At 35.8% G+C, this 17,655-nt stretch overlaps 1 protein-coding gene across 1 annotated transcript in view; it reads left to right on the forward strand.

Moving 5' to 3' along the window:
- The window catches only part of LOC102233168 (ras-related protein Rab-26-like), a 51,605-nt gene that overhangs the window by 22,562 nt on the left and 11,388 nt on the right, over nt 1-17,655 (forward strand). The window contains exons 3-5 of the mRNA XM_023349345.1: nt 6,732-6,773; nt 8,052-8,118; nt 9,652-9,704. Of these exons, the coding sequence (XP_023205113.1) occupies nt 6,732-6,773; nt 8,052-8,118; nt 9,652-9,704 (162 nt within the window). The remainder of the gene's footprint in view (nt 1-6,731; nt 6,774-8,051; nt 8,119-9,651; nt 9,705-17,655) is intronic.

Genomic DNA, 17,655 nt, shown 5'->3' on the forward strand with positions numbered 1-17,655 from the left:
GTGTAGCTTTCCCCTGAAGCTCCATCCATGTAATGTTTTTTGAGATTCAACTATTAACTTGACCTCAGATTTTCTAGAAGAACTAAACAAAAAGTGACCCACAGACAAATAGACATGTTGTTTAGAATCAGGCATGCTATATTTCTTTATTTGACTTCCTATTGTTTCTTGTTTGATTGATACCTACAGGGATAAGCAGCAAAGCATCTCCTTAACTCATTCTACCACCAAATTGTCTCACTGTTGCATTGTAAAGGTTTCCGATCAATTGCTTGGCATTTTATTTTTTCCTGCCAAAATTGATATTACTTGACTAATTTTTTCCCAGTTCATGCTTATAGTGTGGGAAGGAACACACCTTAATCAGAACAATTATGCTATACATAGAATGAGAAAATTTAAAAAAAGGTTTCAAATTAATGTATCAAATGCAAAAGTTTGCATACATTAGCTATTACACAAACGCATGCATGTTAAGTAAGATCTTCTCACTAAATTGCCCTTGCGTGTGATCATATTTGTGCATGATGGTGCTAACTTCTTTTTGCATTTTACTACTCTGACTTATTAAATCTGTCTGCTAATCAAGACAGTATTATTCAGAGATGGGGCTAATCATTAATTGCAGCATATGTGGTACTGATTCAGATATGCAAAACATGGAAACATACTCAAGCTGAAGGACTGAGCCTCTGTTCTTTGTGCTGCTGACTCATAAGACTGATCATCCTCAGTGATGGCACTCTAAAATGGAATAAATAAAGACAATCAAGGTCTGTAGCACTCAGATTGTGTTTGTCAGTTTGAGTTTTTGTTTGTGTGCATACTTACACACCCCTCAAACACTGACTGTGGGCTGCTTTGTTCATCAACATCATCTGAAATGGGTGCACTGAGTGCATTATTACATGCTGAAGTGTCTGTGACTAGTCAAATTGGCTTTATTATGTGAAATATGAGGTCACCATCTTCAGATGACTTTGAGAGGCTGACTCATGCAACAAGTGGATATTAGTCATTGCTTGGTTGCTGCCACTCTCGTAGAAATTAGATTTTCTTTGTTTACGAGTGTTTTTAATGGTAATTCTGCTTCAGGGTTGTTGAATCCTGTCCTTGGTTTCCTTTGTGTTCAAAAACACAAGAGCAAGGTCCTGCTGGGATGAGGACCTTAATTATATTTACAACAAAAATGTCCAATTTTTGCTTCTTTTATCAGAGACTGATGTAGGACCTTGTATTGCAAGGGGAATATAAGATACACAAGTGTTTTCTTTATCAGAACTTTATAATCTGTGGACTTGACTGTAGAGGCTGAGTAAAATACTTTGTCTAAAAATATTGATACCATGAAAATGTCCAATATATATATTTTTTTCATGAAAATTAGATTTGTGTATTAGACTGAGTCATTACACATACAGTGAAATATGTTAAGCCTTTATTTCTTTTAATTGTGATGGCTAGGGCTTACTGATAATGGAAACTCTAAAGTGAAGGTCTTAGAAAATGTGAATATTATATAATTTAAATATAAAGTGTAGCGTTCCGAAAAGTTTGTTCATTTCTATGCAGTTGGTACTTTGTTGGGTCTCTTTTTGCATGTATTACTGCATCAATGCAGCATGAGATGGAGGGTATCAGCCTCCATGTCATGTAATTGTTGGGTCTCTGGTGTCTCTCATTCTCCTTTCGACAGTCCAACATATATTCTCGATGGGGTTCAATGCAGGCTAGTTTGCCTGCCAGTACCAGTAGCATTGTGGTCATGGAACCAGCTTTTGGTACCTTTGGCAGTATGGACAAATTCTAAGTCCTGCTGGCAAATGAAATCAGCCTCTCCATAACGTTTTTCAGTATAAGGAAGCATAAAGTGGCCTAAAATTTCCTGGTTGTGCTCACTTCATTAACCTTTTCAGGTTTACCCTCCTGTCTGGACATTTGTCAAGTCAACAGTCTTCTAAGACTGTGCAACCTACTGACCCAGACCATTTAGAGGCTCAGGAAACCTTTGTAGGTGTTTTGAATTAATATCTGATTAGACCGTAACACCATGAGTACCCAATATGTAACTACAACATTCCAACCTCTCTGTTTTGCTCACTGGACTTGAGGCTGTTTTTTTTCACTACTGTTCTCTCATAAACCTCTGAGTCTTTGACAACACTGTTGTATTTACACTGACATTACCTTACATGCAGGTGGACTCTATTGGAAAAAATGTGAAAAAGTTCGAGGAGTTTGTAATATATTTACTTGGCACTATTCATGTGTTCAGTGACTGTTAAGTTGTATTTCATAGCTATTTTAGAGTATCATGAGGGGAGTGAATACAGACAAACAGACTGAGATGCAGCAAGAGGATAAAACTCACTTTTCATTTTGACTTTTGAACATTTTTCTTTGAAATCTTATGTCATTGTTAATGTCACTGCCCATCCAGTCATAGCCTCACTGATCTTGCACTTTTTTCTGTTGTGCTTAATGAAGAGATGGGTGACTGGTCTCTCTGTTACCCACTCTGCTTTTCTGAGTGGGTGCGAATAAAAAAATTTGCATAATCAGTCTAAGTTGCACTGCCTCTTAAAATGTTGCTTAATTTATTGAACAATGAATTAAGCTAAAATATACTGCCATTTCCCACTGCAAAAGAGAAGTGGTTCCTTTATGAAGAACTATCTTGCAATGCTTTTATGAGTCTCTGCCTTCACTAAATTGAAGGCACCAGATGGGTGTTTGCATTACCAATAGAGGTGTCTGTTATTAATGATGAGCAGCTTTACCACCTGCTGCTCTAATGTCACTGGAATCTAGAGAGGTGAGCGCCGAGGAGCGCTGTGAATATTTAATGATGGAATTAAATACTTTATTGTTGAATATTGGGGGAAAATAAAGTGATATTGGAAAAAAGTTTTCAATAACAATGCAAGAATTGTGATAACTTAAAGATATTATGATGCTTTTAGTTCTGTTACTCTACTATGCAGATGTGCAAGAGGTTTAGTTTTTAGGAGCTTGTCAACATGGTTTGAGTTTAGCTATTCATGAGCCTCCATTTGTGGAAGCAGGGTACATTGACTGAGATAAATAGATAAATCTTGACGCCTGTAACAATCCCTAGTTTGTGTTTTCTTTACACTCATTATCCAGAATAGCAAGCGCATTTGAGAGTTGGAGTTTCAACAACCAGCTATATTTCACAGCATGGTCCCTCCGCCTCATACGATTATTCACCATCACACTTGGCCACAGCACAAACACATACTTAGAGCCATAATGCCATTTCCATTTTTATCAGCACTCCTTGTGAAATGTCATAAAGACAAACATTGAAAGAGTTCAGGCTGGCTCTCACTGCATTCAGATGAGTAATGACTGCATGATAGATTCCCCAAAACTGCTTGATAAGAAAGTAGTCATCCAGCCAATTTAGCTCACCTTGTAAAATATTGAAATATAATTTTTGAGTTCAATTCAAATCATCTTTTTTTTTGGACAGGGGTAGGGGATGAAAACCTAACATATTACACAGCCATGCATTAATGCAAAAAACCTGTTTCAAATGTCATTATGTTTTTTATTATTATTATTATTATTATTATTATTATTATTATTATTATTATTATTATTATTATTATTATTATTATTATTATTATTATTATTATTATTATTATTATTATCTTGCTGCCATCCTCTGCAATTGAATGAGGAGAGGTTATTTTTTGCAGCGCTGCAGTTTCAATTCTAAAATGACCCAAAGGCTCTTCACTCTTTCAATTAGTCTGGCTTCAGCCTCACCTGGCCACCCAAGTGAGAAAATCAATAAAAGTGAAAGCTGCCTCTATTACACTGACTGCAGGTATTGCTGTGGTTTGGAAAAGCAGGGCTTCAGTCAAAAATGAAAAAAAACTTTACCTCAGAGCTCTGCAGAGGGTGTTCAAGTTCTCAGATGAAACCTTATTTGTTCTTTTTGGCTACATTAAACTCTGCTCTCCAATGAATTTCCAGGATTTTGGTCAAATAATTTTTCCTGTATTTTTTTTTTTTTCACTCAAGTTCAGCATCAAAAGATGAATTCCTTGAGAAATGTAGGTTATATTATATGTAAATGTGATGTAGCGTGATTTATTATGATCTTTAAACATGTCTGGTACTTTACAACTCAAATATTTGTAAAGTATTTAATCTTGTAGTTTGAAGAGACTAAGTCAGCTTTGCTCTGAATGTACTGGAAAGTGAAAAAAGAAAATGTATTAGTTATTCTCATACCATAACTAAGTGATTAATTTTCCTACAAAATGTGTGACTAACATCTTAACTTAGCACGTGCTTGGTTTTATACAAAAGAATGTGTCATTTTAGGGTGATTTGAATATTTATTGGTAATTATATTCAATAGTTCACTGAGTGTTAAACCCAAATGTTTAATAGACGCAATGATAGTTGTAGATGTATTTTGCTGTTATAAAGTCAAGAAACACACTGCCTGTGTTTTTGTTCCTAATTTTGAAGGAATTAGCAAATCATTTTGTCAATAAAAATTTACAAAATTTTCACTGCATATTTTTGCAAATGTGCTCATATCCATTTCAATGCAGAGTTGGGAGGTAGGGAAAAAAAATATATCTGCTTCTCAAAATCTTTGACAAGCAGAAGATTTCTTGCATGGCACCATAAAACACAATCTGGCTCAGTCAAAATATGATCTTATTAAAATATTTATTTTTATGGATGTTAAACTGTATTATTTAAAGTTGAACCACAATTTCTAAGCCCGAGCTGGTAAAATGTGTTTCTCTGACACAGACAGGACTGTTATGTGACTGACTTCTTCGGTGCAGTGTGTTTGCACAGTATGTCAGTGTGCGTTAGATATGCCAGCTGGGGACTGGGTTTACCACCCTGTCTCACACTACTTCCATCCCACATCTGTTCTCCAGTTTATTGCCCTGGTGAGTTGATTTATGACTTGTGTGTAGAGTGCAGGTAGCGTCAGTCACTAGCAAAGACATCGTGGAACAGCCTTGGATGGACTTTTCTGTACGATTCTCATCAGCACTAGTAATTTGTCACATATCGAGGCTTTCTGTGGACATCATGTTCCTGTTAGTTGCATCATGCTGCAGCCATTAATGTTTCATAGGCTCACACTTTTGACGGGCTCCTCTGAAAGCTTCTCTAACATCTGTAATTTATGATCCGCATGAAGTGCTGTTTGAGTGAATCTATTCTGAGGGTATATTCTCAGTCGTGTACATTGGGGGGGAAGACAAGAAGCATTAAGTGGCTAACACCAAGTGTGTTGCTCCTAAGTGGAGGATTTTGTATTTGAAGATGTTCTTGTCTTAGAGGGTGTTTGCAGCAGTTCGGGGAGTGAAACTTACCTTAAAGTGGAGCTTTCTGTGAACACTTTGCTGAGAGAGATGTGTAGGCAAAGTGGAGGTAGTTCTTGTTAAAGTGGGATTTGCTGTCTTTCTGAACAGTGCCTCATATCACAGTAATCTGGCTTATATTAGATGATAAGAAGCACCATTTCATCATCTTCAGTCCTGCATTTCTGGCCCCCGTAGGTCTAACCTGAACATTTTTCTCTTAACAAATTCAGCATTATTACTAAAGCAATCAAGCTGAGCTAAACCCCCAAAGTCCTCACTGTGCTGTGATCACCACATTCCTTTCTGGGTCACTAAATATTCATGAAGCCTCTGAGCACATTTTGGGTTGTTTTTAGCAACAACAACAAGGAGCTTGTCTTGTGAGATTCCTTTCAGACTCCACTTTATAGTCTAGCTTGCAGCTCAAATTCTCCCATGAATATGTATGGGTTCACCTTTGGGTCCCTCGAAGAAGTATGAGCTCCACACGTCAACAAAGACTATCCAGGTCTAAGTTTCATCAGCAGTAAATACCTTTGAGTATTAGGGGGTGACTGCCAGAACCACTTAGGAATATTGTATAGGAAGTAGGATGATTGTAGTGGAAAACTTCTCAGTTCTCACTTGGTATCAACCAATATGATTTGGGTTAGTATGCTGGATGGAAGAATAATTGACATCTTATTCTTTGAGAAATATGAGTATGTAGAAAATGAATAAAGCATAGTGAAGTGAATATTTAATATATCGTAAAGAAAATTAATTATTGATCTCAAATTGTAATTTAGACATCTGCTGTACCTCTGACAGAGTTAATTATGGTTCCCTCAGGGTTCACTTCTTGGGATTCCTCTATTCACCACTTATGTTTCATTTTGGTTAGTTTATAACTCTCTGTTATAAAGTCCATACATACCATACAAAGCATTCCATTACCAACACTTCTACCTAACTCCTCCCCCTTTTGCAGCTGATGACAGTTTTATGCACTTCTTTGTCTTTATTTTATCTTATTAATTCTGACAAATTACACTGGAAATAGTTGTTGCAAAGTGAAACAGTTGAAGTGGTTTGCATACTTCTGCAAGTCACTGAGATTTCACTAAACTTCAGAGATTAGAAAGAGACTGGTGAGGAGAGCAGAGGGGCCTAATCCACCAGCAGAATTATAATAGGGCAGACTTCTTCTGAAGGAGTCCAAGTGAGGTGGAGAAATGCAGAATTGATGGAAATTTCCAAACACTATACGTAGGCGCATGAGAGCATGACGGGACAAAACTTTTAGCCACAAACAAAAATAAACATTGACATCTTGCTTGTTCTGAAACAGTTTTCCTTTTTTTTTGCTTTCATTCTCAGAACAAAGTGTTGACCATTGATGGAGTCAAGGTGAAGCTGCAGGTAAGTGATTCACCATCAAAATGTAAGTTTAGAGAAAATGAAAAGATATGTAGATAAAAGCATCCAAAGATCAAAACAGCATAGCTCTTGCAATATAAAAAAGGTTAAAACATAATTGGACCCAAATTGTGAGCAGAGTCTGGCTTGCCAGGTTTGCATCAAACAGATACGTAGCTATTTAATGTTATGATCCATACCGGTGTACAACACAGCCAGTTAAAAATGTTTGAGAGATATCAGACTTTACTAGGTTCTATGTGGCCTACATTTATTATTGTAGCTGGCCACATATTAAATTAATTTCTATTGATTTAATATAAAGGAGGTAAATTACAGAGTAAAATAAAAAGGTATAACAGTGTTCTTTGAGTGTGCAGAAATCTTTAGTGGCTTGAACTGTTTTGGAAGCATATTTAATTTGGTTATTTTATTTTTGTGGTTTTGTCAAAATATTTTATGGATGGGAAAATATTGGCAAACATTTTGATTTAAAGGTTCTCCATTAATGAGTTTAACTTGTGGCAAAAGTAAAAAAAAAATCAAAACATAAATTTGACTCAAACCAGAGAGACGGCCTTGCTGCAACCCAGAAAATTATCAAACAGTGGCCTTTTAATAAAAACTAATATAAATATATAATAAATAAGCAATTACTGCGACTGGTATTTTTCTCAGGGGGCACAGATCAAAACAAAGCTTTGAAGACTGAACATAATTTTAGTGTAAACAAAACTGTAACTAAAACTTGAGTTTAAAGTAGCTTTACTGTTGACACACTGATCATAATTTATTAGAGCTGTCCCAATTATTTTGCACTTTTTGTGCCATATATATCAATATTTGCAACTATCAAGCCAATCATCCCTATTCATTTTTCTTTACAGCAAAATATGTTTTGGCGTAATTTCTTCAGCTTGAGTGAACTCAGACAAACGTCCATAATGTGACAACTTATTACCTACAGCATATATAGCTTTTTAACTTGATTTTATCATCTGAAGACATACATACTGTATATCTACAGTCTTAATAAAATAAAGTGATTAATACAACTGATTTTACTACGAGCAATTGCTGAAGTTGTAGGGTGACTCTAGCACTTTCTGTCTTGATATGACTTGTTGAAAATCATGTTAACTTTTTAGTAAAAACAGTAAGGTAGGAATTTCATCCTCACACAGGATCATCAAAGTAAATCATGCCCTTGTTTTAACATCAACTCATAGCAAAAACTAAGATCTTTTTTACTTTAATTTCTATTTCTTATCTTGTCTCCAGATCTGGGATACAGCTGGACAGGAGCGCTTCCGCAGTGTCACACATGCCTACTATCGGGATGCTCATGGTGAGAAATTCATACCCCTTTGCTGATTTACAGTTTCTGGGAAAAAATACATCTTGTGATTATTAATAGTGTGTGAAACCATGGTTAACTTTTATGCTGCAGTAAGGTTTTTGTGCATTTACCATTTGATAAATATCTCTCAAGTTGTGGTATATTGATTCTGATACAAAGTACAATAATTTGAGTTTCACAAGTTTGAGCTGACTTTCGGGTGTTTGGTTCTTCTTGATTTTTTTTTTAATACAAATCACGAAGATAACTTTCTTCCTTGTCAATTAATATGTGCTCAGACTGAAAACTAATATCCAAGGCAGCCTATTAGTTTCTACAATCTGTCATTTTCGAAATACTAAATTTATTTACCTTCAATCAAGGCCATATATAATTGGTATGCATTGACTCTGTTTAACTAGATTTAAATTGGACTTCTGACTAATTGCTAAAGTTAAGATTTGTGTTGTGACACTCTAAACAAAACATGATTAAATTATTACACATTTATAGAGGTTTATATGGGCATGAAAGTAGGTGAGTGTTTTGATTGAATTTTCAAAGGTTGCTCCCTTGCCATCAAAACAAAAATTTATGCCAGTTATTTTTCTAAGACATGTTGGTTTAGATGTGAGTATTTACTTCCACTCTGCAGTGTTTATCAAGTACTGAGGCTTTATAACTCTGTTCAAAAAGGGAAGGACGGCACATTCAGGATTCAGGGACTCTTTGATGTTCTGTAATCAGTTATCACATGCTGCTCAGTGTTTGTCTGTGTGACTGGATATTTGGACACATCTTACAGGTGTTATCTTTATAATTTTGCAAATTCTTAGAGGTGGTTCTCAGATATCTGTGATAAGCCTGTAAGAAGTCATTTTCAAATTATTACTAAACTCCAGCATACTGTGCAAATGATAAACCAAAGCAGCTGGATGACTTTTTATCATGGTTGAATTTTATTATTCAAATTAATTTTCTCTCCCACCAAAAGTTTGGCGGAAAATAACTTAATTTATCATTAATGTAAATATTCCAATTGTATTAGATTATTTTTGCTGCAAACAGGAGACATATGTTCAAAAACAGACATAAAGCATTTTACTTGCCTTGGTTTGTTCTCAGCATTTTGTATATTATATTATATTTGTTGTTTTAAATTAATGTAGCCTCGCTCCTCAAATTGCAAAACAAATGCAAAATGTTTTTTTTTGTTTTCCTCAAATTATTTATCATTTAAACATTCTAGCATGGCAAGATTTTAAGACAGCAGAGATGCACAGGACTTACCACAGTCATGCAACAAACAACCTTTCATTTTCCCTGATCTGGTTCCAAACTATGGAATGACAACAAATAGCAGCTCTCCCAAATGAGTATTATTATATGGTTTATGATCCATTTAATTTTCCTGTCTCCTGAGCTGCTAAATAATAAAGTGAGCTTAACCAGAACTTATTGGTAATGCAAAAAAAGAAAACATTCGGTAAGAAGTTTGTCTATCAAAGTGTTTTCAACCTAATCCGTTTTTGTGTTTTTCAGCTCTGCTCTTGCTGTACGATGTCACCAACAGATCATCTTTTGACAATATACAGGTTTGTAATTTGCTTTTCTTTTTAAATGTTCTTATTTGACTCCAAATATTTTTTGGTTGACTCAAACCCTTTTCTCTCATTACTTGAACACTTGCTGTTATGTTTTCAATCAAATTGTACTCCAGATATCACATCTAATACTGTAAGCAGAATTCCGGTTGTGTTTTCTGGAGAAAGAGACACAATTAGATCGAAAGATTTAGAGTATGGAGACTGAATGTGACCCAGCAAGATTGGTTCAGATTTTAGTCTCTCCATGCATCTGAACATTTTCTTGCTGGACTGCATTGCCTGCTGAAGGAGAAATATAACTTGTAAGCTGAATGTGAACATTCAGCAGTCCCAGGCAACTACATGTATCACTCTTCAGGTAAGAAGAATCTGTAGAAAGCTAATACTTTTAATCTGACCTCTCTTTCCTCCAGACTTTACATTATGCTGTACCTCTTAATATATTTCCTGCAGTTGTGTGCCTTTCAAGCAATTTGGTTAACCTCTACTCTATGAGTCCCTGCCTGGAGATGTATCTTCTGAATTTGATTAAACCTAAGAATTATTGTTCAGTGAGCTGACCCACTTCCAAGGCAATATTAAATTCTCACTTATGTATTAAATGTGACTACTCCTAAAATGCTCTACCACTCCAAATACTGAGTTTTAGTGTTGCAGGAGCAAGCATGACAACTCTTCACATAAAGCTGCCAGCTGAGTCCAGGTGGGACTGAAACACAATAATAGTTTCCTAACAACATAGAATTATTATATCATATCATTAACATTATTGTTTGCACACTATACTTAATAGGGGGGAAAAAATAGGGCAACACTACACATGCTGCAATATAGGGCCAACACAATCCCACATGTTGAATATCCCTAATTTCAGGACGGCGAGGTGCAGACGTCCTTTGGATTGGACCACACCATTCTTAACACACCACACATGGCAGGAATAAGATTGACAAAACTTGGCATAAAATTCTTGCCATGTGAACTAGCCATATGTGAGAGCAATCTTAAGGAGAAACAGGAGTGGGAGGTCGCCTCCTCGTTCTTGGTTTAGTGGGCCCAATCCAAGCTTATAGATAACTAAAAATGCAAAAGAAAAATCAAGGGGTGTGAATACTTTGGGAAGCCACTGCACCTCTTCAGAAAATAGCAAATAGTGGTCTGAGTGATCTATTTATATCGGTGATACTTCCAATGTTAACATAACAAAACTTAAAGATAGAACAAATAGTCAACTTGCAGTCTTCCTCACTCCAATATCCACACAAAAGAATAAGGACAAATATAACTTGTAAGCTGAATGCATAAACACACTGGTAATCACAGTAGTATTAAATGTTTCCAAAAGTTCAACAACCTAAAATAGCAAGTAAGTATAAGATCTGAAACTGAAATGTTGAAAAACAAAAACCTAGATTGAGAGACAAATGGAGCATTCAAATAATAAATGAATTTACAGCAGTTCTAACCCAAAACATACACCTCTCTGATTGAAGGTAACTGAAAAATACGTGAATCCATAAAATGCAGCTTTACCTTTTACGCTTTGGCTGAGCCCTGACCACAAAAGCTCTGAACGGGGTTGCACGATAATATTTGGAAAGACTAACATCCCATTGGAAAACTGTAACACAGCTGGTTGATCATTTGTGTCCACACAGTCTAAGCTTTGGATTTTTCTGTTTGTATTGACAAAATGATTGGACCAGGCAGGAAACAAGAAATGTCAGCTGCATGCTGGGGGGATTTAAGGAGATGCATGTGCAGTCAGACTGAATGCCCTCTGAAGGTTTAAAGCGAAAAATGCCAACCATATTCAATAAAAAGTAGTAATTGCAACCTCCCTACAGCAAAATAATGAGAATAAAAACAGCTATTACATTGGAACACAGGCTGAACAGAAACACTTCACCATCTTTTGAAAACAAAGCATGTTCAACACTTGTAAACATTACGTGTCAGTTGGAGCTTTTAAAATTGTTGCCTTTCTAAGCCACCATTCCCCATGTTATATTTGTTCCATGCACTTTCTGCTGTCAAAAAGGTTCAAGTTGTTCCAGCCTATATATCTGCAGTTTCTGTTTGTGAAGTAAGTGTATCTTACAGCTTGAAGAGAGGCAATTTTCAGCTGCTGTATTTGACATTGTACACAAAAATTGCTCTTTCAGGGGACCAACGGGCTCTAATGGAAGAAGAGGCTTTTGGTACTAGACTGTAGAGAAATGTGATGTTCCTTTATGCTTTGAGTGATCCCTGAAGCAGGCAAGATGCTTTTCAAGTTCAGATGTGAGCAAAGAGCAAAACAAAAGTCTGAGCACAGACTGCCGGGAAGAAGAATTTGTTTGGCAGTTACACAGGGGAGGATGAGTAACTGTCAGCAATCTGACACACTGTCTCCTACCCTTTTTATGGTGAGGCGGTGGAGCTACAGAAAGTCTTATGCACTTTTTTGTGGATACAACACACAGGAATCCAGGCTTTGTTTTCCACTAGGATCCCATCTATCCACAAAACCTCAGGTTTTCTACTGTAGGGCAACTGTGAATGTGTACTCAAACATGTCTATCATGACAGCAAAATGTCCATCTTAGCTCATCTCCTTTAACCCTAGTCAATTAGTGTTGCTCATTTAAACCATCAGAACTATGTTGTTCATCTGAGGTACAGCACATTACCTCCTAAAAGGTGAGAAACCTGTGAGCACAATTGTGCACAATTTCACAACAGTGTGTAACACAATGTATAAAACATTCAGAGTTGATTTTACTATCTATCCATTTTCTGCTGCATATCTGGAACCTGGTCACATCACAAAATATGTAAGCAAATTGTCAAATTGCCTGGTTTTCCAGATAGTTACTTCTTTAAATTCATCTTTTGGGGGAGGAGACATAGAGATGCTCACAACACAGCTATGAAATGTGAAATTTATTATGTTTCCTGCAAGCCTTCCTCTCAATGGGACACCTCTACTGACTGTGCTGATATATAATTGTGATATACAGTAAGTATCAGTTACAGTAGCTCCAGGTAATTATGTCTCTTTTTACCTCATTGTAAAGAAAAAGTCAGTTTTTCTCCAACCTATTTTGTTGAGTCCATTAATAATATTGTCTGTATTAAAAGTTTTCTAAATTGTAAGCATTATCCTTACTTTTCTGTAAAACGTATTTAAAATTTATTTAGACATTACGCAGCAACAGGCCACAATCATTTATTCTATTAATTTAACATTTTAAAAATGAATGTAAGCTCCTGCCTCCATTTACATCAAATAGGACAGATGTTATTTGGTCAGAGTTATGCTTATTATGCCCATTCTATGTTCTGGAAAAAAACATCCAATTTAACTGAAAGCAACCTGCAACAACTTTGTTATATGGTTTTTTCAGTGCATTTAAATAAGAAGCTGGAACTGAAAATGATGTTCCAACGATGCATCCTGGCAGGACTGATGGCTAATTACTGGTGAGGCCAGTCCTATACGTTAGCCCCCACTTAAGATAGAATAGAAATTAATCAAGTGGAAACATTCAGTCTGTAGTAATTATAATTTTAGATTCAACCATTGTCCTCGTCACCACAAGCAGTATTCATCATGTGTTCTAAATTGTCAAACTCTACCTCAAAGAAGTTAAGTTGAAGTCCTTGCTCAGCTTTGTCTGATTCTCATTATTTTCTTCTAAAACTGAGTAGTATTCCCTAAAGGAAAAGTCTGGCGCAAGAGATGAAATTGCTTTTAAAAAAATAAAAAAGAATCTGCTTTCTAATGCCAATTATCTCCTCAAATTTTGGAAATAGCCAGAATCAACAATCTTGTGTTGATTGTTGCTGACTTGATTGACAATATTGACCCAAATACACAAAAAGAAAACGTCGCAAGATTTTATTATTATTTTTTATAAATTATTTTATTGTTTTAAAAGTTCATCTATTTGAAAATCCTCTAGTGGTATTATTGATGCAGAATTGTTAGTGGAAGAGAAAATACCACTAGTTCACAACTTTAAGAATGTCTCCAAAGTGTTTGGTTTAAAAGCCCAAACTTCAAAACCTGATGTGTGAAGCTACTGAGATTGTTGCACATCATTATTTTAAAGGGTTTTTTAGTCTCTCATTGAATCTGAGTATTCTTAGGAAGCACAGAATGACATCTTTCCTCCCCTCTTCTACAATCATCTGCTGCACATTTATTCAGCATCTATTAGTGAAATAAGAAATTCTGGCTACAAGCCCCAGATGCCTGCTGGCATGCTGCTGTCTAACGAGCATTAACTCAGGTTATTGAACACTAATGGTGATAAATGTCGCTCTGAGAGAAAGATATAAATCAGATGGAAATTAAAAAATATATTTTCTACCCTCAGATCTATTCGTTTTTGTACTCTGTCACTGTCTTCTTAGTGAGGCAGAGTTAGAAAACCATAGCATTACCATTACTGAAGCTGTTAATCATTTTTGGAGAGAGAGGCTTAAAATATAAGGCATGAAAGGCTCAGTCAAAACAATTTAACTATATATTCAGTCACTTTCCTTAAATAACATTGCTCTGTTTTAGGAAGTTTGAAAATAAAATTTGCAGATTGTTTTATTTTAGCTATAGGTTGCAGCTCAGTCCTTCAAACAAAATATAGGGGCAATTTTATTTTACTTCATAAAAGTCTATGCAGGCTGCCATTGCAAGTAATCTGTCTCTTAGTCTTCTAAAAATCAGCCTGGCTCTTGTGGTGTGATTTAGAAGTTTGGTAATTTTGTTCTCATTAACATGTTAAGAGGAGGCCTATAGCTGCTTCTGCTGCTGCTATTGTGGTTGCCAAAAGATAAGCACAGTTAACTGAGAAAAAACTTTTAAACCTTATGAAATACCATAAAAGACAAAACATTTGTTGAAGATTACTTTTAACCATTAGTTTTAGCATCACGGCACAGCTTGCAGGCACAGGAAGTTAGAAAATAAGCCATTGAAAGCTTCTGTCAGATAAGCTTTCTGACAGAAGAAAGCTTAAATGTTCCAGGCATTTTTTTTGCCTGGAACAAAGCAAAAAAAATAAATTAATGATTTAATGATTTCTGTACTATGGCATTAGTTGAGTGATTTTAATTAAATGCAAGACACAACTTTTTATAATCCTTTATGTAGCTCCAGGAACTTTATTTGTTAGCCTAGAACAATTTCATTGTGGCCACTGTTCTGAAGTGAAGTTTGGATTGGATGTCTTACGTCATACAACATCTTGATGCTTTTCATTAGATACATGATTATTTCCCTATGTGGTTAAAAAAGTATTAATCAGTTGTAGTTCCTTTTCTTTTAGGGTAAAAGAACATTAAAACATAATCAGAGCTACAAGATCACTCTAAGTGAATGTGGCTTTGTGAATATAAACCTTTTCCATTCAGTAAATGTGCAATCTGTGATGCACAAATGCACTAATCAAATGAAGTTCGCCTGGTTTAACACATGATTTCTTCATAGGCTTCAACAACGACTTGATTTCCCCAATCATTCCGGGGACTCTCTGGCAATTTTTTTTATCCTGACTGAAAACCCCAACTGTTCAAACAAGCATTTTCACTTTGATTGTTCAACACTTCCCATCATTTTACTCGCTAAGTTTTATTTAATGTTTTGTGTTTTAAATATGTTGCTTTTATTTTATTTAGGTGACCTTGTGTGTCCTGAAATGATTGTTTTAAATAAAATGTATTGTTAGTATCAGTAATAGTGTTGGAAAGGGTTTCTTTGATACTGCAGCATTTCTCAGGTCAAGAGCATCAACCATTATTGCAAGCAGAACTTTATAGAAATTAGAAGAACAAAATACAACTCTGATTGGCCTTTCTGTGCAGTTTTCTGTGCATTTCATGTATATTGTCCATAACGTTCACATAATTGATGCACCGACCAATACACACAATAAAGAAATATTGATCGATGCAGCTATAGAAACCAGAATATAAACAAGCATTATGAGTGCCAGCATATTTTTTTCATACCTATCTAATAAAAAAGTCCAGCCTATAAATGGCTTGTTTTCTGTACTATCTGATTCTGAACCAAAAGATGTAGACCTTTTATCTGTTTATGTTCAAAGTCAGTCAGATCTATTCAGATAAATAGACTACCAAAAACAAAACCTCACTGATTGCATATTGACTTGCTCCAACCCAAATTAGAAAGCCCACTTTGTAGGCCTGTAAATATATCATAATGTTCCGTATCGAACACTAAAGCCTTTACACTGACTGTTAAATGATCTGTTCTTGCTTGCAAATCTTGGTGTGAGATTGCACGTGCCGATGTTCCAATGCTTCATGGGTACGTGTCTGTGTTGTGGAAATACAATGAAAGCCTTGAGGGAGATGAAACATTCGGCTGCTTGTTTTCATTCATCTTTCTGTCTGTCCCCAGGGCATGTTCTGGCTTCAAATGAAATGGCCGCCTGCCTACCACATCGCTGCTAGTTAAATGTCATGGCACCAGCACACCAGATGGTGATGAGAGAAACTGTCTGTAAATAATGCAGTGATATAAAGTCAAATAGCAATTATTTATAATAAGAATATGTGCCGGCATTTGAAGAGTGACTCATTCTAGGTTTGCAAGTGTGCTTTAAAGCAACTTAAGAATTTTTCCACACTATCAGGTTCAGTAAAAGTGGATTAAGCCATGATATACATTAGTCTTTGCAATGATTCCAGTACTGTGTTGCTGCACTGCATGAAACATGGACTGGCGCTACAGCTCCAGTCTGAGTAGACATGTAGGCAGCAGCCAGTGCAGTGTTGCTGTGCCTACGTCTTGCAGGTAAAAGAGACCTGCAGTGCTCAGGCCGCCATTCTCTGTGGATTTTCCAATTTATTTTGAATGTAGGGAGCACTGTGACAAAACAGATGGGGCGATTACTGTATGTGCACACAAACAATGCAAGATGGATTTTACAGCTGCTTGCTGTTTGTTGCAGTGGAGTCAATTCCAGCAGAAATAGGATAACAGCAGTTCCTCTATTATATGAATCGGTTAAAGGTGTCCCATTTAAAAAGACTAAAGTGCTTAGAAAAATCTCTTTATCTTGGAAAGATAGCATCACGACATCCTCATAAAGTTGCTTTTGTTATACTGCCTGAATCATACAGCCAGAGCTACAATTCAATACTTTAGATTAAGCTATATTTATTTGCTAAATGGACTATTCAAAGTTCAAACTATAAACTAGGAAATCTATTCAATTTTGTAGTTGTAGCATGTAAAAATGCCTTTTGTTGTCTGTCTTTGTCAGCTTATACAGTATATATATATAATATATATATAACTCAAGATAATCAATTTATATAATTTGGATCTTAACTTAAAAGATCCAAATTTAACTTAAAAAGAATCTTGCCTACCTCACCTGAATGGATGTCTTGTGAACAGAGATTTTCTGTTCACAAAAAGTGCAACAGAGCACCTCAAATACAATATTATGACTGACAGAAAATAGACTCGAGGCAAAACTCCTTTTAAAAAGCGGCGGAAGAAACGACAACAGAGATTTATATATGACAATTATATTGTTCCTGAAAAAGCATATTTTGTATGTAATTGCACATTTTAAGTTGTTTTTACACTGTATTCATGCTAAGGTTTTTCCTAATGACTTGAGTCATTTTTTCATTGCAGTGAAGAAACTTTACAATCCTTTTGTGACCAGTCTCCACTTTACTGGCACTTGACTCTTAGCACCCACTTCATCATAGGCTTTATGTTATATTGAAAACCTTCAATTATTCAGCTTCGTTTTCATGTATTCATAATTTTGAGAGATGGCCTTATATGGTTAGAAGTCCAGTGTTAATAGTGGGCAATCTTTATGTCTCTGACTGTAGCAGTGGGCGATGCTGGACGACAGACTGCAGGCCTTAGCTGTCAAATTAAATCTTAGTGTCCTGCTGTGCAAAA

The sequence above is a fragment of the Xiphophorus maculatus genome, chromosome 16 (assembly GCF_002775205.1).
Source record: "Xiphophorus maculatus strain JP 163 A chromosome 16, X_maculatus-5.0-male, whole genome shotgun sequence".
NCBI lineage: Eukaryota > Metazoa > Chordata > Actinopteri > Cyprinodontiformes > Poeciliidae > Xiphophorus > Xiphophorus maculatus.